The sequence below is a fragment of the Salvelinus namaycush genome, chromosome 17 (genome assembly GCF_016432855.1).
Source record: "Salvelinus namaycush isolate Seneca chromosome 17, SaNama_1.0, whole genome shotgun sequence".
Lineage (NCBI taxonomy): Eukaryota > Metazoa > Chordata > Actinopteri > Salmoniformes > Salmonidae > Salvelinus > Salvelinus namaycush.
In genome coordinates this window covers 16,253,586-16,276,461 of record NC_052323.1, presented here as the reverse complement: position 1 = coordinate 16,276,461, position 22,876 = coordinate 16,253,586, and the positions used below count along the sequence as shown (strand labels likewise).

Below are 22,876 nucleotides of genomic sequence, written 5' to 3'. Positions count from 1 at the left end.
CCATCCAACAGTCTCATACAGGTAATGACGGGCATTGGAGTTGCCCCCGGGTCCTGGCAAACTTCCTGCTTGGGGCTCGCTCATTTATTTAGCTGAGCGCGTCAATTATTTATTGGCTATCGTTTTTCCCATGGTACATTTTCCTTTTCCTGCGCTGCTCCTTGTACTATGGGCTGAGAAGGTAGAGTGTTTGTCAGGTTTTGGCCAAGACTGTTCGGGTTTTGGTCACTAGATGTCCCCATTGCACCTTTTTTGTACCTTTTGTTTTTCTTGCTCTAATTATTGTTTGCACCTGTAGGTCATTCCCTTGTTAGTATTTAAACCCTGTGTGTTCCTTGCTCAGTGTTTGTAAGTTAGCACCCAGCCCCAGCCCAAGCCTTGTTTTATATAGATATTTCTCTTGTTGGATTTTCCAGAGGTTCTCTGGTTTAGTTCTTGTGTATTATTTGAGTAGTCTTTTGAGGTTTGTTTTTCCCTGCTGTTTTTTTACCACTTTGTGGAGTTTCTTTTGTATTTTGGAGGATTTCCACTTTGTGCCTCTTGGCTTTATTTTTGGACATTGTGGATTTAGTTTCTTTGCCTGAAGATTTTGTTCTTTAATTAAACCACCATCTCTAGTACTGCTGTGTCTGCCTCATCTTCTGGGTTCTGACGATTATTAGTGACTGTTTCTCGCACCGGGTCCTGACAGTGTTAGGGTAGGTTGTCTGTTTAATGACGTGTAGAGACAGTAGCAACTCTCTATGTGAAGCCTCTTACATGTCCGCCATACAGTGCATTTGTAAAGTATTCAGACCCCTTCACTTTTTCCACATTTTGTTACATTACAGCCTTATTCTAAAATTGATTAAATTGTTTTTTCCCCCTCAATCTACACATAATGACAAAGCAAAAAGAGGTTTGTAGAAATTTTTGCAAATGTATTAAAATAAAAATCTGAAATATCACATTTACTTAACTCCGTCAGAGCAGTAGAGCTATAGCCGGTGCACAGTAGAGCTATAGCCGGTGCAAAGTAGAGCTATAGCCGGTGCACAGTAGAGCTATAGCCGGTGCACAGTAGAGCTATAGCCGGTGCACAGTAGAGCTATAGCCGGTGCACAGTAGAGCTATAGCCGGTGCACAGTAGAGATATAGCCGGTGCATAGTAGAGCTATAGCCGGTGCACAGTAGAGCTATAGCCGGTACACAGTGAAGGGTGAGGAGTGATCGTAGTGGAACATTGGTCCTACTGTCTTGTTGCTGCTGTGTGTCTGACCTTTACAGGTCCATAAGGTCATAGATGGAAACTACATCCACCAATTTTTCACAGTTGTGTTTTCATCAGACATGATTGTTTATAGGCACCTTCATGTGTGTGAAAATGTTTTTATTTTTGTTGCAAGCCGATATACATCCATTGTTTAGGTGGAAGGGAATGTTCATATCCTGTGTATTTGATGTGATATGTGGTTGTCTCACCTACAGTAGCTATCTCAAGATGAATGCACTTACTGTGAGTCACTCTGAATAAGAGCATCTGCTAAATGACTCAAATGTCAAACATAAATGTTTTACATACATATCATTTTTTTAATTATTATAAAATATTGATGTCACAAATGTATAATTCGTAAATTTCTTTATAAAAATGTCATTAGTTACATTTGACTTTGTAAAACGTTGCAGTTCTACTTATTCCTCTGAGAGTGAGGCAGATATATACCATTTAGCAGAACAATACATGATTATTTGTCTCTCTGAAATGAAACCTTCAAGTGATAGATTTTAAACAAATGCATGCCTTCATTGAATAACCCCATGCTGTGATTATATAGTGAAAAAACACACCAATCTTTCATCATTTCTTTAAACAATAAAAGCTCATTTACGAACATTTCTGAAAATGGATATATAGCGTTTTGGAATGAAATTATTCACCTTCCTTACTTTCTCCCTTGTAAACCCTTTACTCTTGTCTAACTCTGTCCTCCTTCGATCTCTCCTCCCCCTCTCCCCCTCTCCCTCTCTCCCCTCTCCTCTCTCCCTTCCTACTCTCCCTCAGCCATCAGGCCCAGACAACGTGCTGGGACCATCCAAAAATGACGGAGCTGTACCAGGTGCTGGGTAAGATAAAGACAATGAAAGAGTTAGGCCCTTACCGTGCACCTCCGCAGGGCCTCCAGAGGCCCACAGAGCCCCTGCCACCATCACCCCATACCTCATTAAGGGCCCATATTTCAGACACCCCCAAGACCGACGACACCATTCTCATTAACCTGCGGGAACAATTTGACGGCTCAATGATTGCTTTTTCCTACATTTCATTTTAATAAATTGTTATTAAACAGCATTGGGTGGCTTTTATTAATGTTATCTGACGGGGGGGGGGGGGGGGGGGGGTTGTCCACACACCGACAGACAGACAGACAGACTTGCTATGAGGCATTGAGGGAGCGGCATTATGTAGCAACATCGCCCCTGCTAATGACTCACTGATGGGCTGATAAACACAGGGAGGATGAGAGCAGACGAGTAGGATGTCCTTGCCATCCTTTAACTTGAGATTTATTTTTCTCTCGCTCTCTCTCTCTCTCTCTCTCTATCCCTCTCTCCTTTCTTCATTAGCGGATCTGAACAACATCAAGTTCTCAGCGTACCGGACAGCCATGAAGCTGCGGCGGGTGCAGAAGGCTCTGAGATGTACGTATTGTGTTTGTCATGCAGGCTAATTGAATTAATTAATTGGCCCAATTGAGTTACGTGAGGGGAGGTAATTAGCCAAGGTCATGTGGATGAGTGAGGCATAAATGCGTGTGTGCCCGCTCCAGGACCAAGCGTAGTAGCTTTATCTTCCACAGTCCAGACGTCTCCTCCTCTCCTCCCTCCATCCCTCCCTTCCCCACGCTCTGGCTCCCCCTGACCCTGAGTCAGCCCTGCGGCCACGCTTTACCACAGGGGGCTGCTCACATCCTTTTTCATCCTCTCTCCATTCACACTCTCGCTTTCTCTCCATTCAACTCTCCACCCCTCTTCGTCCCTCCGACACAGGGAAATGGCCTGCGAAAGCACAGCATGAACGCACTGCTGAAAACGCTATACCCTCCTGCCTCTCTCTCTCTCTCTCTCTCTCTCTCTCTCTCTCTCTCTCTCTCTCTCTCTCTCTCTCTCTCTCTCTCTCTCTCTCTCTCTCTCTCTCTCTCTCTCTCTCTCTCTCAATTCAATTCAATTCAATTCAAGGGGCTTTATTGGCATGGGAAACATGTGTTAACATTGCCAAAGCAAGTGAGGTAGATATTATACAAAAGTGAAATAAACAATACAAATTAACAGTAAACATTACACATACAGAAGTTTCAAAACAATAAAGACATTACAAATGTTATATTATATATATATACACAGTGTTGTAACAATGTACAAATGGTTAAAGCACACAAGTTAAAATAAATAAGCATAAATATGGGTTGTATTTACAATGGTGTTTGTTCTTCACTGGTTGCCCTTTTCTTGTGGCAACAGGTCACAAATCTTGCTGCTGTGATGGCACACTGTGGAATTTCTCCCAGTAGATATGGGAGTTTATCAAAATTGGATTTGTTTTCAAATTCTTTGTGGATCTGTGTAATCTGAGGGAAATATGTCTCTCTCTCTCTCTCTCTCTCCTCTCTCTCTCTCTCTCTCTCTCTCTCTCTCTCTCTCTCTCTCTCTCTCTCTCTCTCTCTCTCTCTCTCTCTCTCTCTCTCTGTCCCTCTCTCTCTCTCTCTCTGTCCCTCTCGCTCTCTCTCTCTGTCCCTCTCTCTCTCTCTCTCTGTCCCTCTCTCTCTCTCTGTCTCTCTGTCCCTCTCTCTCTCTCTCTCTCTCTCTCTGTCTCTCTCTCTCTCTCTCTCTCTCTCTCTCTCTCTCTCTCTCTCTCTCTCTCTCTCTCTCTCTCTCTCTCTCTCTCTCTCTCTCTCTCAGGGTTGGGGAGGAGAGGAGATGTGTCTCTCTCTCCCTTCCTCTTTCTAAGTATGGATTGAGCTCTATAAAAGTCCATCTAAAATGCCTAGAAGTGACTCCTCTCCCAACCCTAACCCACTCCAGCCATCTCCTGTGCTTTGCCATCTCCTTATCTCCCCTATCCAATCACATCTGTCATTAGAGGACACCCTCTTATCTCCAGTCCTCTGCCCAGCCTGGGATGGCCATTCAAATTAGTTTAGAGGAGCAAAATCTAATTTGGGTTGGCGCTCTCGCAACATCTGTCAGCGCTTAAGTGGGGGGAAAAAGGTGAATAAGCACTCTCTCCTTCACTCTCCTGTCCCCTGGTGGTTTGTTTGTGTGTGTGTGTGTGTGTGTGTGTGTGTGTGTGTGTGTGTGTGTGTGTGTGTGTGTGTGTGTGTGTGTGTGTGTGTGTGTGTGTGTGTGTGTGTGTGTGTGTGTGTGTGTGTGTGTGCATCCATCCAGTGGACCTGCTGAGGCTGGTGAGTGTGGTGGACGTGTTCAGGGAGCAGGATCTGCAGCACGGGGAACATGTGATGGATGTGGTGGAGATGATTCATGCCCTGACCGGCCTGTATGAGAGACTGGAGGAGGAGAGGAGAGCCATCGTGGTCAACATCCCTCTCTGTGTGGACATGTGTCTCAACTGGCTGCTCAACGTCTACGACAGGTACAATTGACCACTGCTGACCGTTCACCTTGACCCCTTGCCCCCTGACCCTAAACCTTACATGGCCTCAACAAAACCAGGTAGTTTTTTTTAACTGGCTGCTCAATGTGTCAATGTCTCTTGGACGTCACTGATAGCACATAGCAACACATTACCTCACCTCGTATTATCTTTGAGGGGTTTTGGGTTCAGACTTAAGTTTAATCTTCACCTAATTAGTGACTGTTCATGACAGTTGTGTTGTTAGCTACTTGTAAGTGCTACGCTAAGCTAATGAACCAAATACCTCTGTTTTTGTCAGTTCTGTTTCACATGCAGCTCTGTTTTATCTGGGACACTCTGCCATTGACATTACTGCCAATATACCTCTCACATATCCTTGGCTAAATTCACCCTGTCTCCACCTCGCAAGTATAAAAACCTTTTCCCACAATCAAGGACCATCACGCTCTGCTACTCCAGTGCTCTGATTGGTTGAGAGTCCTCTCAGCGGGGCGTCTCGTTGGTGAAGTAGGCTGTGTGGCTGGGAGGCTTCGTCGTGAGTAAGATTACAGAGAGGCTGTAGCTCAATCAATCTGGCAGGCGTCCAATCAGGGCAACTGAGACCCAGCAGAAGCATAAACTGTTTGATTCTGATTGCCTGTCCCTCTCTGTCAACTGCCAAGCCCTCCACAGAATCCGAGAGGCGCAATTCCCGGCGAACATGAAAAAAAGAGAGAAAAAAGAAACAGCCCCATTTTTAAAATAAACGTAATTAATGTAATTTGCAGCTCTTAATTAACTACCTGCTGCTAATGAGTGGAAATCAGCAATTTTATCCTCCACATATATTTCCTGTAATTGCTTTTTTGTTTTCCGATAAACTCTGGGTGTAAATGAGCTGTGCGTGCAGTGTCAAATCAAATTGAATTAAATGTTATTTGTCACATGCTCCAAATACAACAGGTGTAGACGTTACCGTGAAAAGCTTACTGACATCCAGAATTTTTTAAGTAATAAAAGATTTGCAAAAGATTTTATGAAATAAATAAATAAATAAATAAACAATAAAATAACAATAACAAGACTATATGCAGGGGTACCTGTACCCAGTCAATGTACAGGGGTACAGCGTAGTCGAGGTAATTGAGGGATTGTGTACATGTAGGTAGGGGTAAAGTGACTATACATAGATTATAAACCAGGAGTAGCAGCATTAAAAGGGGTGGGGGGGGGGGGGGGGCATTGCAATAGCAGTGTGTGTGTGTACAGGTGTGTGTGTGTGTGTTTGCAGTGTGTGTGTTTGCAGTGTGTGTGTTTGCAGTGTGTGTGTGTGTGTGTGTGTACAGTGTGTGTGTGTGTGTGTGTGTGTTTGCAGTGTGTGTGTGAGTGTGTTTGCAGTGTGTGTGTTTGCAGTGTGTGTGTGCAGTGTGTGTGTGTGTACAGGTGTGTGTGTGTGTGTTTGCAGTGTGTGTGTTTGCAGTGTGTGTGTGCAGTGTGTGTGTGTGTGTACAGTGTGTGTGTGTACAGTGTGTGTGTGTGTGTGTTTGCAGTGTGTGTGTGTGTGTGTGTGTGTTTGCAGTGTGTGTGCAGTGTGAGCGGTAATAATCATGAGGTGTCCTCACTAAAGAGACAACCAATGCAGTTTTTTCCCTCTCTTTTCTATGGTTATTTTGGAGAGTGGGTTTGTCAGAGCGCTTTTGATTCAGGAGAAGTGTGTGTGTGTGTGTGTGTGTGTGTGTGTGTGTGTGTGTGTGTGTGTGTGTGTGTGTGTGTGTGTGTGTGTGTGTGTGTGTGTGTGTGTGTGTGTGTGTGTGTGTGTGTGTGTGTGTGTGTGTGCGTGTGTGTCCTTAGCTCCTCAGAGGGCATGTCACACTCTTTGGGTGTGCGGGGAGTAACGCGTCCCACGTGGTGAGGAGCTGGGGGCACATATTGAAGATGACACACAGCAGACAGGTGCTGACATGCCCTCGCTTCTCTACCTCCCTTTATGTCTCCCCATCTCCCCCTGCCTCTCCTATGTCTCCCCCTGCCTCTCCTATATCTCCCCCTGCCTCTCTTATGTCTCCCCCTGCCTCTCCTATGTCTCCCACTGCCTCTCTTATGTCTCCCCCTGCCTCTCCTATGTCTCCCCCTGCCTCTCTTATGTCTCCCCCTGCCTCTCTTATGTCTCCCCCAGCCTCTCCTATGTCTCCCCCTGCCTCTCCTATATCTCCCCCTGCCTCTCTTATGTCTCCCCCTGCCTCTTATGTCTCCCCCTGCCTCTCTTATGTCTCCCCCTGCCTCTCCTATGTCTCCCCCTGCCTCTCCCATGTCTCCCCCTGCCTCTCTTATGTCTCCCCATGCCTCTCCTATGTCTCCCCCTGCCTCTCATATGTCTCCCCGTGCCTCTCTTATGTCTCCCCCTGCCTCTCCTATGTCTCCCCCTGCCTCTCCTATTTCTCCCCCTGCCTCTCTTATGTCTCCCCCTGCCTCTCCTATGTCTCCCCCTGCCTCTCGTATGTCTCCCCCTGCCTCACCTATGTCTCCCCCTGCCTCTCTTATGTCTCCCCCTGCCTCTCCTATGTCTCCCCCTGCCTCTCCTATGTCTCCCCCTGCGTCTCTTATGTCTCCCCCTGTCTCTCCTATGTCTCCCCCTGCCTCTCCTATGTCTCCCCCTGCCTCTCCTATTTCTCCCCTCTAGGTCTCCCCCTGCCTCTCTTATGTCTCCCCTGCCTCTCCTATGTCTCCCCCTGCCTCTCCTATGTCTCCCCCTGCCTCTCCTAGGTCTCCCCCTGCCTCTCTTATGTCTCCCCCTGCCTCTCCTATGTCTCCCCCTGTCTCTCTTATGTCTCCCCCTGCCTCTCCTATGTCTCCCCCTGCCTCTCCTATGTCTCTCCCTGCCTCTCCTATGTCTCCCCCTGCCTCTCCTATGTCTCCCCTGCCTCTCCTAGGTCTCCCCCTGCCTCTCATGTCTTCTCCTAGGTATCCCCCTGCCTCTCCTAGGTCTTCCCCTGCCTCCCCCTGTCTCCCCCTAGGTCTCCCCCTGACTCTCCTATGTCTTTCCCTGCCTCCCCCTGTCTTCCCCTGTCTCTCCTAGGTCTCCCCCTGCCTCTCCTATGTCTTCCCCTATCTCCCCCTGCCTCTCCTTTGTCTTCCCCTAGGTCTCCCCCTGCCTCTCCTAGGTCTCCCCTGCCTCTCCTAGGTCTCCCCTGCCTCTCCTAGGTCTCCCCTGCCTCCCCATATGTCTCCCCCTGCCTCTCCTAGGTATCCCCCTGCCTCCCCCTAAGTCTCCCTAAGTCTCCCCCTGCCTCTCCTAGGTCTCCCCCTGTCTCCCCCTAGGTCTCCCCCTTACTTTCCTAAGTCTCCCCCTGTCTCTCCCTGCCTCTCCTAGGTCTCCCCCTGCCTCTCCTAGGTATCCCCCTGCCTCTCCCCAAGTCTCCCTAAGTCTCCCCCTGTCTCTACCTGCCTCTCCTAGGTCTCTCCCTGCCTCTCCTAGGTCTCCCCCTGCCTCTCCTAGGTATCCCCCTGTCTCTCCCTGCCTCTCCTAGGTCTCTCCCTGCCTCTCCTAGGTCTCCCCCTGCCTCTCCTAGGTCTCCCCCTGCCTCTCCTAGGTCTCCCCCTGCCTCTCTTGGGTCTCCCCCTGCCTCTCCTATGTCTCCCCCTTACTTTCCTAAGTCTCCCCCTGTCTCTCCCTGCCTCTCCTAGGTCTCCCCTGCCTCCCAATATGTCTCCCCCTGCCTCTCCTAGGTATCCCCCTGCCTCCCCCTAAGTCTCCCCCTGCCTCTCCTAGGTCTCCCCCTGTCTCCCCCTAGGTCTCCCCCTTACTTTCCTAAGTCTCCCCCTGTCTCTCCCTGCCTCTCCTAGGTCTCCCCTGCCTCTCCTAGGTATCCCCCTGCCTCTCCCTAAGTCTCCCTAAGTCTCCCCCTGTCTGTACCTGCCTCTCCTAGGTCTCTCCCTGCCTCTCCTAGGTCTCCCCCTGTCTCTCCTAGGTATCCCCTTGTCTCTCCCTGCCTCTCCTAGGTCTCTCCCTGCCTCTTCTAGGTCTCCCCCTGCCTCTCCTAGGTCTCCCCCTGCCTCTCCTAGGTCTCCCCCTGCCTCTTCTATGTCTCCCCCTAGGTCTCTCCCTGCCTCTCCTAGGTCTCTCCCTGCCTCTCCTAGGTCTCCCCCTGCCTCTCCTAGGTCTCCCCCTGCCTCTCTTAGGTCTCCCCCTGCCTCTCCTATGTCTCCCCCTTACTTTCCTAAGTCTCCCCCTGTCTCTCCCTGCCTCTCCTAGGTCTCCCCCTGCCTCTCCTAGGTCTCCCCCTGCCTCTCTTATGTCTCCCCCTGCCTCTCCTATGTCTCCCCCTGCCTCTCCTATGTCTCCCCCTGCCTCTCTTATGTCTCCCCCTGCCTCTCCTATGTCTCCCCCTGCCTCTCCCATGTCTCCCCCTGCCTCTCTTATGTCTCCCCATGCCTCTCCTATGTCTCCCCCTGCCTCTCCTATGTCTCCCCCTGTCTCTCTTATGTCTCCCCCTGCCTCTCCTATGTCTCCCCCTGCCTCTCCTATGTCTCTCCCTGCCTCTCCTATGTCTCCCCCTGCCTCTCCTATGTCTCCCCTGCCTCTCCTAGGTCTCCCCCTGCCTCTCATGTCTTCTCCTAGGTATCCCCCTGCCTCTCCTAGGTCTTCCCCTGCCTCCCCCTGTCTCCCCCTAGGTCTCCCCCTGACTCTCCTATGTCTTTCCCTGCCTCCCCCTGTCTTCCCCTGTCTCTCCTAGGTCTCCCCCTGCCTCTCCTATGTCTTCCCCTATCTCCCCCTGCCTCTCCTTTGTCTTCCCCTAGGTCTCCCCCTGCCTCTCCTAGGTCTCCCCTGCCTCTCCTAGGTCTCCCCTGCCTCTCCTAGGTCTCCCCTGCCTCCCCATATGTCTCCCCCTGCCTCTCCTAGGTATCCCCCTGCCTCCCCCTAAGTCTCCCTAAGTCTCCCCCTGCCTCTCCTAGGTCTCCCCCTGTCTCCCCCTAGGTCTCCCCCTTACTTTCCTAAGTCTCCCCCTGTCTCTCCCTGCCTCTCCTAGGTCTCCCCCTGCCTCTCCTAGGTATCCCCCTGCCTCTCCCCAAGTCTCCCTAAGTCTCCCCCTGTCTCTCCCTGCCTCTCCTAGGTCTCTCCCTGCCTCTCCTAGGTCTCCCCCTGCCTCTCCTAGGTATCCCCCTGTCTCTCCCTGCCTCTCCTAGGTCTCTCCCTGCCTCTCCTAGGTCTCCCCCTGCCTCTCCTAGGTCTCCCCCTGCCTCTCCTAGGTCTCCCCCTGCCTCTCTTGGGTCTCCCCCTGCCTCTCCTATGTCTCCCCCTTACTTTCCTAAGTCTCCCCCTGTCTCTCCCTGCCTCTCCTAGGTCTCCCCTGCCTCCCCATATGTCTCCCCCTGCCTCTCCTAGGTATCCCCCTGCCTCCCCCTAAGTCTCCCCCTGCCTCTCCTAGGTCTCCCCCTGTCTCCCCCTAGGTCTCCCCCTTACTTTCCTAAGTCTCCCCCTGTCTCTCCCTGCCTCTCCTAGGTCTCCCCTGCCTCTCCTAGGTATCCCCCTGCCTCTCCCTAAGTCTCCCTAAGTCTCCCCCTGTCTGTACCTGCCTCTCCTAGGTCTCTCCCTGCCTCTCCTAGGTCTCCCCCTGTCTCTCCTAGGTATCCCCTTGTCTCTCCCTGCCTCTCCTAGGTCTCTCCCTGCCTCTTCTAGGTCTCCCCCTGCCTCTCCTAGGTCTCCCCCTGCCTCTCCTAGGTCTCCCCCTGCCTCTTCTATGTCTCCCCCTAGGTCTCTCCCTGCCTCTCCTAGGTCTCTCCCTGCCTCTCCTAGGTCTCCCCCTGCCTCTCCTAGGTCTCCCCCTGCCTCTCTTAGGTCTCCCCCTGCCTCTCCTATGTCTCCCCCTTACTTTCCTAAGTCTCCCCCTGTCTCTCCCTGCCTCTCCTAGGTCTCCCCCTGCCTCTCCTAGGTCTCCCCCTGCCTCTCTTATGTCTCCCCCTGCCTCTCCTATGTCTCCCCCTGCCTCTCCTATGTCTCCCCCTGCCTCTCTTATGTCTCCCCCTGCCTCTCCTATGTCTCCCCCTGCCTCTCCCATGTCTCCCCCTGCCTCTCTTATGTCTCCCCATGCCTCTCCTATGTCTCCCCCTGCCTCTCGTATGTCTCCCCCTGCCTCTCCTATGTCTCCCCCTGCCTCTCCTATTTCTCCCCCTGCCTCTCCTATTTCTCCCCCTGCCTCTCCTATTTCTCCCCCTGCCTCTCTTATGTCTCCCCCTGCCTCTCCTATGTCTCCCCCTGTCTCACCTATGTCTCCCCCTGCCTCTCCTATGTCTCCCCCTGCCTCTCTTATGTCTCCCCCTGCCTCTCCTATGTCTCCCCCTGCTTCTCCTATGTCTCCCCCTGCCTCTCTTATGTCTCCCCGTGTCTCTCCTATGTCTCCCCCTGCCTCTCCTATTTCTCCCCTCTAGGTCTCCCCCTGCCTCTCTTATGTCTCCCCCTGCCTCTCCTATGTCTCCCCCTGCCTCTCTTATGTCTCCCCCTGCCTCTCCTATGTCTCTCCCTGCCTCTCCTATGTCTCTCCCTGCCTCTCCTATGTCTCCCCCTGCCTCTCCTATGTCTCCCTCTGCCTCTCCTAGGTCTCCCCCTGCCTCTCATGTCTTCCCCTTCCTCCCCCTGTCTCCCGCTGCCTCCCCCTGTCTCCCCCTAGGTCTCCCCCTGACTCTCCTATGTCTTTCCCTGCCTCCCCCTGTCTTCCCCTGTCTCTCCTAGGTCTCCCCCTGCCTCTCCTATGTCTTCCCCTATCTCCCCCTGCCTGTCCTTTGTCTTCCCCTAGGTCTCCCCCTGCCTCTCCTAGGTCTCCCCTGCCTCTCCTAGGTCTCCCCTGCCTCTCCTAGGTCTCCCCTGCCTCCCCATATGTCTCCCCCTGCCTCTCCTAGGTATCCCCTTGCCTCCCCCTAAGTCTCCCCCTGTCTCTCCCTGCCTCTCCTAGGTCTCCCCCTGCCTCTCCTAGGTATCCCCCTGTCTCTCCCTGCCTCTCCTAGGTCTCTCCCTGCCTCTCCTAGGTCTCCCCCTGCCTCTTCTAGGTCTCCCCCTGCCTCTCCTATGTCTCCCCCTAGGTCTCTCCCTGCCTCTCCTAGGTCTCTCCCTGCCTCTCCTAGGTCTCCCCCTGCCTCTCCTAGGTCTCCCCCTTACTTTCCTAAGTCTCCCCCTGTCTCTCCCTGCCTCTCCTAAGTCTCCCCCTGCCTCTCCTAGGTCTCCCCCTGCCTCTCCTAGGTCTCCCCCTGCCTCTCCTAGGTCTCCCCCTGCCTCTCCTAGGTCTCCCCCTGCCTCTCCTATGTCTCCCCCTGTCTCTCTTATGTCTCCCCCTGCCTCTCCTATGTCTCCCCCTGCCTCTCGTATGTCTCCCCCTGCCTCACCTATGTCTCCCCCTGCCTCTCTTATGTCTCCCCCTGCCTCTCCTATGTCTCCCCCTGCCTCTCCTATGTCTCCCCCTGCCTCTCTTATGTCTCCCCCTGTCTCTCCTATGTCTCCCCCTGCCTCTCCTATGTCTCCCCCTGCCTCTCCTATTTCTCCCCTCTAGGTCTCCCCCTGCCTCTCTTATGTCTCCCCCTGCCTCTCCTATGTCTCCCCCTGCCTCTCCTATGTCTCCCCCTGCCTCTCGTATGTCTCCCCCTGTCTCTCCTATGTCTCCCCCTGTCTCTCCTATGTCTCCCCCTGCCTCTCCTATGTCTCCCCCTGCCTCTCCTATGTCTCTCCCTGCCTCTCCTATGTCTCTCCCTGCCTCTCCTATGTCTCCCCCTGCCTCTCCTATGTCTCCCCTGCCTCTCCTATGTCTCCCCTGCCTCTCCTAGGTCTCCCCCTGCCTCTCATGTCTTCCCCTGTCTCCCGCTTCCTCTCATGTCTTCTCCTAGGTATCCCCCTGCCTCTCCTAGGTCTTCCCCTGCCTCCCCCTGTCTCCCCTTAGGTCTCCCCCTGACTCTCCTATGTCTTTCCCTGCCTCCCCCTGTCTTCCCCTGTCTCTCCTAGGTCTCCCCCTGCCTCTCCCATGTCTTCCCCTATCTCCCCCTGCCTCTCCTTTGTCTTCCCCTAGGTCTCCCCCTTCCTCTCCTAGGTCTCTCCCTGCCTCTCCTAGGTCTCCCCCTGCCTCTCCTAGGTCTCCCCCTGCCTCTCCTAGGTCTCCCCCTGCCTCTCCTATGTCTCCCCCTAGGTCTCTCCCTGCCTCTCCTAGGTCTCTCCCTGCCTCTCCTAGGTCTCTCCCTGCCTCTCCTAGGTCTCCCCCTGCCTCTCCTAGGTCTCCCCCTGCCTCTCTTAGGTCTCCCCCTGCCTCTCCTATGTCTCCCCCTTACTTTCCTAAGTCTCCCCCTGTCTCTCCCTGCCTCTCCTAGGTATCCCCCTGCCTCCCCTATGTATCCCCCTGCCTCTCCTAGGTATCCCCCTGCCTCCCCCTAAGTCTCCCCCTGCCTCTCCTAGGTCTCCCCCTGTCTCCCCCTAGGTCTCCCCCTTACTTTCCTAAGTCTCCCCCTGTCTCTCCCTGCCTCTCCTAGGTCTCCCCCTGCCTCTCCTAGGTATCCCCCTGCCTCTCCCTAAGTCTCCCTAAGTCTCCCCCTGTCTGTACCTGCCTCTCCTAGGTCTCTCCCTGCCTCTCCTAGGTCTCCCCCTGCCTCTCCTAGGTATCCCCCTGTCTCTCCCTGCCTCTCCTAGGTCTCTCCCTGCCTCTTCTAGGTCTCCCCCTGCCTCTCCTAGGTCTCCCCCTGCCTCTCCTAGGTCTCCCCCTGCCTCTTCTATGTCTCCCCCTAGGTCTCTCCCTGCCTCTCCTAGGTCTCTCCCTGCCTCTCCTAGGTCTCCCCCTGCCTCTCCTAGGTCTCCCCCTGCCTCTCCTATGTCACCCCTGCCTCTCTTATGTCTCCCCCTGCCTCTCCTATGTCTCCCCCTGCCTCTCCCATGTCTCCCCATACCTCTCTTATGTCTCCCCATGCCTCTCCTATGTCTCCCCCTGCCTCTCGTATGCCCCTGAGTGTGAAACCCTAATCATGTCACTCTGACTTTTATAGTACTCTCTTGTCTCTCTTTCTATCTATCTATGTATCTATCTATCTATCTCTCTTTTTCTCTTTCGATCTATCTCTCTCGCTCTCTCGCTCTCTCTCGCTCTCTCTCACTCTCTCTCACTCTCTCTCTCTCTTTATTCACGGGGCTATCGCTACAAACAGATATGTGCCGTACCTTGATCCATCAGTGAGGAGGTGGTGTCTGCTCTCTGGGCAGGAGGAGACAGTGGAGCATCTGTGGTGTTTTCTGTCCTGGGTGGGTGGTCAGCAAGCCTGGGGTCTGCTGCTAGTAAACTACCTGTTGGGGCAGGCATTAAACTTTGACTACAATGGGCTAAATCAGGGTCACACAGAGTTTCTCTTGGTAGTCTTAAACAAATCCACTTTGAAACGAAAGTATACACCTCACACATATTGTCATGGGCTTAAAAAAAAGAAGACACGTGCTATGTCAGATATAGAGTTGAAATATATTCCATTTTGAGTTTGCGTCCCAATATTACACTTTATAAACATCACAGAAGACTGAAATAAAACTTATTGTCAATAGGGGGGCTCTATTTTCACTTTGGAAAAAATCGTGCCCAATTTAAACGGCCTCGTACTCTATTCTAGATCATACAATATGCATATTATTATTGCTATTGGATAGAAAACACTCTCAAGTTTCTAAAACTGTTTGAATTATATCTGTGAGTAAAACAGAACTCATTTGGCAGCAAACTTACAGACAGGAAGTGAAAATTCTGAAAATGGGGCTCTGTTTCAGGGCCTGCCTATTCAACTGGCTTATATTTATCGATATACATGCACTTCATACGCCTTCCACTAGATGTCAACAGGCAGTGGAAGGTGGAATGGGGTGTCTAGCTTGATCTGAGGTCGAACAAGAGCTTTTGGAGTGGCAGGTCAGGAATTTCCTTTCTCTACCAAGGCCCGCGAAGCACCTCGATATTGTCTTCTGATAAGCGTTCGGTTTACATGGCGAATATCTCCGGCTCTGATTGTATTTGATACATGTGATAATAACATCGTATGTTTTTTCAACCGAGTTTTATCAGATTATTCAACGTTTATTGGGACTTTTGGAGTTTTCCGTTCTTTGCGTAGAGAGAAGATGGGAACGTTATCAAGCTTGGCTAGCATTGTGGCGCGAATTCGACAGAAGAAAAGGACATTCTAAAACCAAACAACGATTTATTCTGGACCAAGGACTCCTTGTACAAGATTCTGATGGAAGCTCAGCAAAAGTAAGAACAATTTATGATGTTATTTCGTATTTCTGTGGAAAATGTTGATTCCTATTCTCTGCCGTTTTGGCGAGCGCTGTCTCGCAATAACGCAAGCTGTTTGTTATGGTAAAGTTATTTTTAAAAATCTAACACGGCGGTTGCATTAAGAACCAGTGTATCTTTCATTTGCCATACAACAAGTATTTTTATGTAAAGTTTATGATGAGTTCTTTGGTCAGATTAGGTGAGTGTCCAAAATATCTCTGGAGATTCTGGTGAATCGATGCTACGTATTCACAATGTATAATCAGGATTTGTAGCTCTAAATATGCACATTTTCGAACAAAACATAAGTGTATTGTATAACCTAATGTTATAAGACTGTCATCTGATGAATTTGTTCAAGGTTAGTGATTAATTTTATCTCTATTTTGTCGGTTTTGTGCAAGCTATTTTTGCGGGGAGTAAATTGCGTTGTGTGTTTGGCTACTGTAGTGAGCTAATAGAAATATATATTGTGTTTTCGCTGTAAACCACTTAAAAAATCTGAAATATTGGCTGGATTCACAAGATGTTTATCTTTCATTTGCTGTACACCATGTATTTTTCATAAATGTTTTATGATGAGTATTTAGGTATTTCACGTTGCTCTCTGTAATTATTCTGGCTGCTTCGGTGCTATTTGTGATGGTAGCTGCAATGTAAAACTATGATTTATACCTCAAATATGCACATTTTTCGAACAAAACATAAATGTATTGTATAACATGTTATAAGACTGTCATCTGATGAAGTTGTTTCTTGGTTAGTGACTAATTATATCTCTATTTGGTCGGTTTTGTGATAGCAACCTATGCGGTAGAAACATGGTGAAAATATGCGGTTGAGTCTTTGGCTATTGTGGTTAGCTATAGAAATACATATTGTGTTTTCGCTGTAAAACATTTTAAAAATCGGAAATGATGGCTGGATTCACAAGATGTTTATCTTTCATTTGCTGTATTGGACTTGTGATTTCATGAAAATTATATTATATGATATCCCTGTCCCGTTAGGTTAGGCTATGCTAGTCAGCTTTTTTGATGAGGATGCTCCCGGATCCGGGATGGGTATCACTGAAAGGTTTTAACATAGAAATGCCAGATTTGTGTATTTTTTATTTTATAAAGTTTATTAATTAAGAGCCCGTGCGTCAATCTAAGTAACATAATAAAACAATCCCCCTTCAAAATTGGTCAGTTTAAGCTAGAGATAGCAGTATAGATACATCAGTCTCAATCCAACGCTTCCGCGTAAGGTGGCCGAGCTATAGCGATGTTTGTCAGACCATGAGACGTGCTGAAAATCTGTCTAGTCATGAAAACGTCTGTAGCGTCCAAACAGTTTGGCTTGCACAGGATGGTGTGTTGCTCTACAACCCCCACAAGTGTCGCAGGACTGGTATGAAGGTAACTCATACAAACCAATGGAAGTATGGAAGTCATTTTGTGCCAAAAAATAAGGGGTTAAACATGTGTAAAAAAAAAAAAAAAAAAAAAAAAAAAAAAAGAATATATATACAGTACCAGTCAGAAGTTTAGACATACCCACCCATTCAAGGGTTTTTCTTTATTTTTACTATTTTCTACATTGTAGAATAATAGTGAAGACATCAAAACTATGAAATAACACATTTTGAATCATGTAGTAACCAAAAAAGTTTTAAATAGATTAGATTATTCAAAGTAGCCACCCTTTGCCTTGATGACATCTTTGCACACTCTTGGCATTCTCTCAACCAGCTTCATGAGGTAGTCACTTGGAATGCATTTCAATTAACAGGTGTGCCTTGTTAAATGTTAATTTGTTGAATTTCTTTCCTTCTTAAGTCGTTTTAGCCAATCAGTTGTGTTGTGACAAGGTAGGTGTGGTATACATAAGATAGCCCTATTTGGTAAAAGACCAAGTCCATATTATGGCAAGAACAGCTCAAATAAGCAAAGAGAAATGACAGTCCATCATTAGACATGACGGTCAGTCAATCCGGAAAATGTCAGGAACTTTGAAAGTTTCTTCAAGCGCAGTCGCAAAAACCATCAAGCGCTATGATGAAACTGACACTCATGAGGACCACAACAGGAAAAGGAAGATCCAGAGTTACCTCTCCTGCAGAGCATACGTTCATTAGAGTTACCTGCACCTCAGGCTGCAGCCCAAATAAATGCTTCACAGAGTTCAAGTAACAGACACATCTCAACAACAACTGTTCAGAGGAGACTGCGTGAATCAGGCCTTCATGGTCAAATTGCTGCAAAGAAACCACTACTAAAGGACACCAATAAGAAGAATAGACTTGCTAGGGCCAAGAAACATGAGCAATGGACATTAGACCAGTGGAAATCTGTCTTTTGGTATGATGAGTCCAAATTTGCTATTTTTGGTTCCAATTGCCATGTCTTTGTGAGACGCAGAGTAGGTGAACGGATGATCTCCGCATGTGTGGATCCCACCGTGAAGCATGGAGGAGGTGTGATAGTGTGGGGGTGCTTTGCTGGTGACACTGTCCGTGATTTATTTCGAATTCAAGGCACACTTAACCAGCATGGCTACCACAGCATTCTGCAGCGATAAGCCATTACATCTGGTTTGTGATTAGTGGGACTATCATTTGTTTTTGAACAGGAAAATGATTCAACATACCTACAGGCTGCGTAAAGGCTATTTGACCAAGAAGGAGAGTGATGGAGTGCTACATCAGATGACCTGGCCTCCACAATCACTCAACCTCAACCCAATTGAGATGGTTTGGGATGAGTTAGACCGCAGAGTGAAGGAATAGCAGCCAACAAGTGCTCATAATATGTGGGAACTTCTTCAAGACTGTTGGAAAAGCATTCCAGGTTATGCTGGTTGAGAGAATGCCAAGAGTGTGCAAAGAGTGTGTCATCAAGGAAAAGGGTGGCTACTTTGAAGAATCTCAAATAAAGAATCTGAAGAATCTCAAATATGAAATATATTTTGATTTGTTTAACACTTTTTTGGTGTTTTGATGTCATCACTATTATTCTACAATGTAGAAAATCATGTTTCGTTACAGCCTTATTCGAAAATGGATTAAATCGTTTTTTCCCCTCATGAATCTACACACAATACTTCATAAAGACAAAGCAAAAACAGGTTTTTAGACATGTTTGCAATTTTTTTTAAATTAATAACTGAAATATTACATTCACATAAGTATTCAGACACATTACTCAGTACTTTGTTGAAGCACCTTTGGCAGTGATTACAGCCTGGCACACCTGTGTTTGGGGAGTTTCGTCCTTTCTTCTCTGCAGATCCTCTCAAGCTCTTTCAGGTTGGATGGGGAGCGCTGTGTTATCGCTCCTTTAGCCTTCGGAACAGCCTCAATTTGTTGAGGCATGGACTCTACAAGGTGTCGAAAGCGTTCCACGGGGATGCTGGCCCATGTTGACTCCAATGCTTCCCACAGTTGTGTCAAATTGGCTGGATGTCCTTTATTGATACTCCCGGGAAACGGTTGTGCTTGAAAACCCCAGCAGCATTGCAGTTCTTGACACAAACCAGTGCGCCTGGCACCTACTACCATACCCTGTTCAAAGGCACTTAAAAAAAATTGTAGCCCATTCACCCTCTGAATGGCACACATACACAATCCATGTCTCAATTGTCTCAAATCTTAAAAATCCTTCTTTAACCTGTGTCCTCCGCTTCATCTACACTGATTGAAGTGGATTTAACAAGTGACATCAATAAGGGATCATAGCTTTCACCTGGATTCACCTGGTCAGTCTATGTCATGGAAAGAGCAGGTGTTCTTAATGTTTTGTATACTCATTGTACATGCTCCCGTGTGATCTTGAGCCCGCAGCAGTACAGCTCTAGGGTCTGGACCCCCCCCTGCAGCTCTTGTTTCCTGGTCTTGCACACTGGCAGTAGCCCTTTCTTGCAGTCAAATGACCGAGTGGCCTTATGGGTGGAATGTTATTCATATTTCTTATTAATTAACCTTTAAATGTCTAAGCTGTGGGGGTGGTTCAGTCTTGTCCTTGGCTGTGTGTTTAGGGTTGTTGGAAGGTGAACCTTCACCCCGGTCAGAGGACCTGAGCGCTCCGGAGCATAAAGGAACTCTCTGTACTTTGCTTCGTTCATCTTTCCCTCGACCCTGACTAGTCTCCCAGTCCCTGCCACTGAAAAACATCCTCACAGCATGATGCGGCCACCACCATACTTCACCCACCGTAGGGATGGTGCCAGGTTTCCTCCAGATGTGATGCTTGGCATTCAGGCCAAAGAGTTCAATCTTGGTTTCATCAGACCAGAGAATCTTGTTTATCATGGTCTGAGAGTCCTTTAGGTGCCTTTTGGCAAACTCTCAGCGGGCTGTCATGTGCATTTTACTGAGGAGTGGCTTCTGTCTGCCCACTCTATCATAAAGGCCTGATTGGTGGAGTGCTGCAGAGATGTTTGTCCATCTGGAAGGTTCTCCCATCTCCACAGAGGAACTCTGGAGCTCAGTCAGAGTGACCATCGGGTTCTTAGTCACCTCCCTGACCAAGGCCCTTCTCCCTCGATTGCTCAGTTTAGCCGGGCAGCCAGCTCTTGGAAGAGTCTTGGTGGTTCCAAACTTCTTTTATTTAAGAATGAAGGAGGCCTATGTGTTCTTGGGGACCTCCAATGCTGCAGAAATGTTTTGGTACCCTTCCCCAAATCTGTACCTCGACAGAATCCTGTCTCGAAGCTCTACAGATAATTCCTTCGACCTCATGGTTTAGTTTTTGCTCTGACATGCACTGTCAACTGTGGGACCTTATATAGACAGGTGTGTGCCTTTCCAAATCATGTCCATGTCCAATCAAGTTGTAGAAACATCTCAAGGATGATCAATGGAAACAGAATGCACCTGAGCTCAATTTCGAGGCTCATACCAAAGGGTCTGAATACTATTATGTAAATAAGGTATTTCTGCTTTTATCTTTAATACATTTGTAAAAATTTGTAAAAACTTGTTTTCACTTTGTTGTTATGGGGTATTGTGTGTAGATTGATGAGAAAAAACATGTATTTAATCAATTTTGGAATAAAAATGTAATTTAACAAAATGTGGAAAAAGTCATGGGGTGTGAATACTTTCTGAATGCACTGAATATATACAAAAATGTCTCTCTCTCTCTCTGACCTGCCCTCCTCCTTTCTCCCTAGTGGTCGCAATGGGAAGATGCGCGTCCTCTCCTTCAAGACGGGACTGGTGAGCCTGTGCAATGCGGATGTTCAGGAGAAGTATAAATGTAAGTATGAGTCCCGTTCATGTAGACACCACAGCCCTGCAGCCCCCTAACAAAGGAAAAAAACAAAACCAGCCTGATTGCAAGCATTACATGAAGACAACCACTTAGGCTAATGAAGGGAATTACTCGCTCTCTTGCTCTGTCTCTCTCTCTCTCTCTGTCCCTCTCTGTCTCTCTCGCTCAATTCAATCCAATTCAAGGGCTTTATTGGCATGGGAAACATACATTGCCAAAGCAAGTGAAGTAGATAATAAACAAAAGCGAAATTAACAATAACAATTAACAGTAAATATTACACTCACAGAATTTCCAAAAGAATAAAGACATTTCAAATGTCATAGGATGTCATATACAAATCAAATCAAATCAAACTTTATTTGTCACATGCGCCGAATACAACAAGTGTAGACCTTACCGTGAAATGTTTACTTACAAGCCCTTAACCAACAGTGCAGTTCAAGAAGAGTTAAGAAAATATTTACCAAATAAACAAAAGTAAAAAATTATCAAAGGTAACACAATAACATAGCAGTAACGAGGCTATATACAGGGGCACCCAGTACCGAGTCAGTGTGCGGGTGTAACAGTTTAATTTTCGTCTGTCCCCTCGCCCCTACCCAGGCTCGAACCAGGGACCCTCTGCACACATCAACAACAGTCACCCACGAAGCATCGTTACCTATCGCGCCACAAAAGCCACGGCCCTTGCAGAGCAAGGGGAACAACTACTTCAGGTCTCAGAGCCACCACTAACTAGCTAGCCAGTTCACATCGGTTACACGGGGGTACAGGTTAGAGGTAATTTGTACATGTAGGTAGGGGTGAAGTGACTATGCATAGATAATAAACAGTGAGTAGCAGCAGTGTACAAAACAAATGGGGGGGTCAATGTAATAGTCTGGTCTGGTGGCCATTTGATTAATTGTTCAGCAGTCTTATGGCTTGGGGGTAGAAGCTGTTAAGGAGCCTTTTGGTCCTAGACTTGGCGCTCCGGTACTGCTTGCCATGCGGTAGCAGAGAAAACAGTCTATGACTGGGTGACTGGAGTCTCTTGACAGTTTTATGGGCTTTCCTCTGACACGCCTATTATATAGGTCCTGGATTGCAGGAAGCTTGGCCCCAGTGATGTACTGGGCCGTACCCACTATCCTCTGTAGCGCCTTACTGTCAGATGCCGAGCAGTTGCCGTACCAGGCGGTGATGCAACTGGTCAGGATGCTCTCGAAGGTGCAGCTGTAGAACTTTTTGAGGATCTGGTGACCATGCCAAATCTTTTCAGTCTCCTGATGGGGAAAAGGTTTTGTCGTGCCCTCTTCACGACTGTCTTGGAATGTTTGGACCATGATAGAACTTGAAACTCTCGACCCGCTCCACTACAGCCCTGTTGATGTTAATGGGGGGCTGTTCGGCCCTCCTTTTCCTGTAGTCCACGATCATCTCCTTTGTCTTGCTCACATTGAGGGAGAGGTTGTTGTCCTGGCACCACACTGCCTGTTCTCTGAACTCCTCCCTATAGGCTGTCTCATCTTTGTCGGTGATCAGGCCTACCACTGTTGTTTCATCAGCAAACTTAATGATGGTGTTGGAGTCGTGTTTGGCTACGCAGTGGTGGGTGAACAGGGAGTACAGGAGGGGACTAAGTACACACCCCTGAGGAGCCCCAGTGTTGATGATCAGCGTGGCAGACGTGTTGGTGCCTACCCCAGGAAGTCCAGGATCCAGTTGCGGAGGGAGGTGTTTAGTCCCAGAGTCCTTAGCTTAGTGATGAGCTTCGTGGGCACTATGGTGTTGAACGCTGAGCTGTAGTCAATGAACAGCATTCTCACATAGGTGTTCCTTTTGTCCAGGTGGGAAAGGACAGTGTGGAGTGCGATTGAGATTGCGTCATCTGTGGATCTGTTGGGGCGGTATGCGAATTGGAGTGGGTCTAGGTTATCCGGGAGGATGCTGTTGATGTGAGCCATGGCCAGCTTTCAAAGCACTTCATGGCTACCGACGTGAGTGCTACGGGGCGGTAATCATTTAGGCGGGTTACCTTCGCTTCCTTGGGCACAGGGACTATGGTGGTCTGCTTGAAACATGTACAGTTGAAGTTGGAAGGTAGCATACACCTTAGCCAAATACATTTAAACTCAGTTTTTCACAATTCCTGACATTTAATCTTAGTAAAAATTCCTTTACTTATGTCAGTTAGGATCACCAGAATAATTGCCAGAATAATTGTAGAGAGAATGATTTATTTAAGCTTTTATTTCTTTCATCACATTCCCAATGGGTCAGAAGTTTACATACACTCGATTAGTATTTGGTAGCATTGCCTTTAAATTGTTTAATTAACTTGGGTCAAACGTTTCAGGTAACCTTCCACAAGCTTCACACAATAAGTTGGGTGAATTTTGGCCCATTCCTTCTGACAGAGCTGGTGTAACTGAGTCAGGTTTGTAGGCCTTCTTGCTCTCACACGCTTTTTCAGTTCTGCCCACACATTTTCTATAGGATTGATGTCAGGGCTTTGTGATGGCCACTCCAATACCTTGACTTTGTTGTCCTTAAGCCATTTTGCCACAACTTTGGAAGTATGCTTTGGGGTCATTGTCCATTTGAAAGACCCATTTGCGACCAAGCTTTAACTTCCTGACTGATGTCTTGAGATGTTGCTTCAATATATCCACATAATTTTCCTCCCTCATGATGCTATCTATTTTGTGAAGTGCACCAGTCCCTCCTGCAGCAAAGCA

At 48.6% G+C, this 22,876-nt stretch overlaps 1 protein-coding gene across 1 annotated transcript in view; it reads left to right on the top strand.

Annotated features, from left to right (window-relative positions):
- Positions 1–22,876, top strand: part of LOC120061966 (dystrophin-related protein 2-like) — a 161,459-nt gene that overhangs the window by 103,736 nt on the left and 34,847 nt on the right. Inside the window, exons 10-13 of the mRNA XM_039011751.1 lie at positions 2,045–2,106; positions 2,608–2,682; positions 4,426–4,630; positions 20,053–20,138. Of these exons, the coding sequence (XP_038867679.1) occupies positions 2,045–2,106; positions 2,608–2,682; positions 4,426–4,630; positions 20,053–20,138 (428 nt within the window). The remainder of the gene's footprint in view (positions 1–2,044; positions 2,107–2,607; positions 2,683–4,425; positions 4,631–20,052; positions 20,139–22,876) is intronic.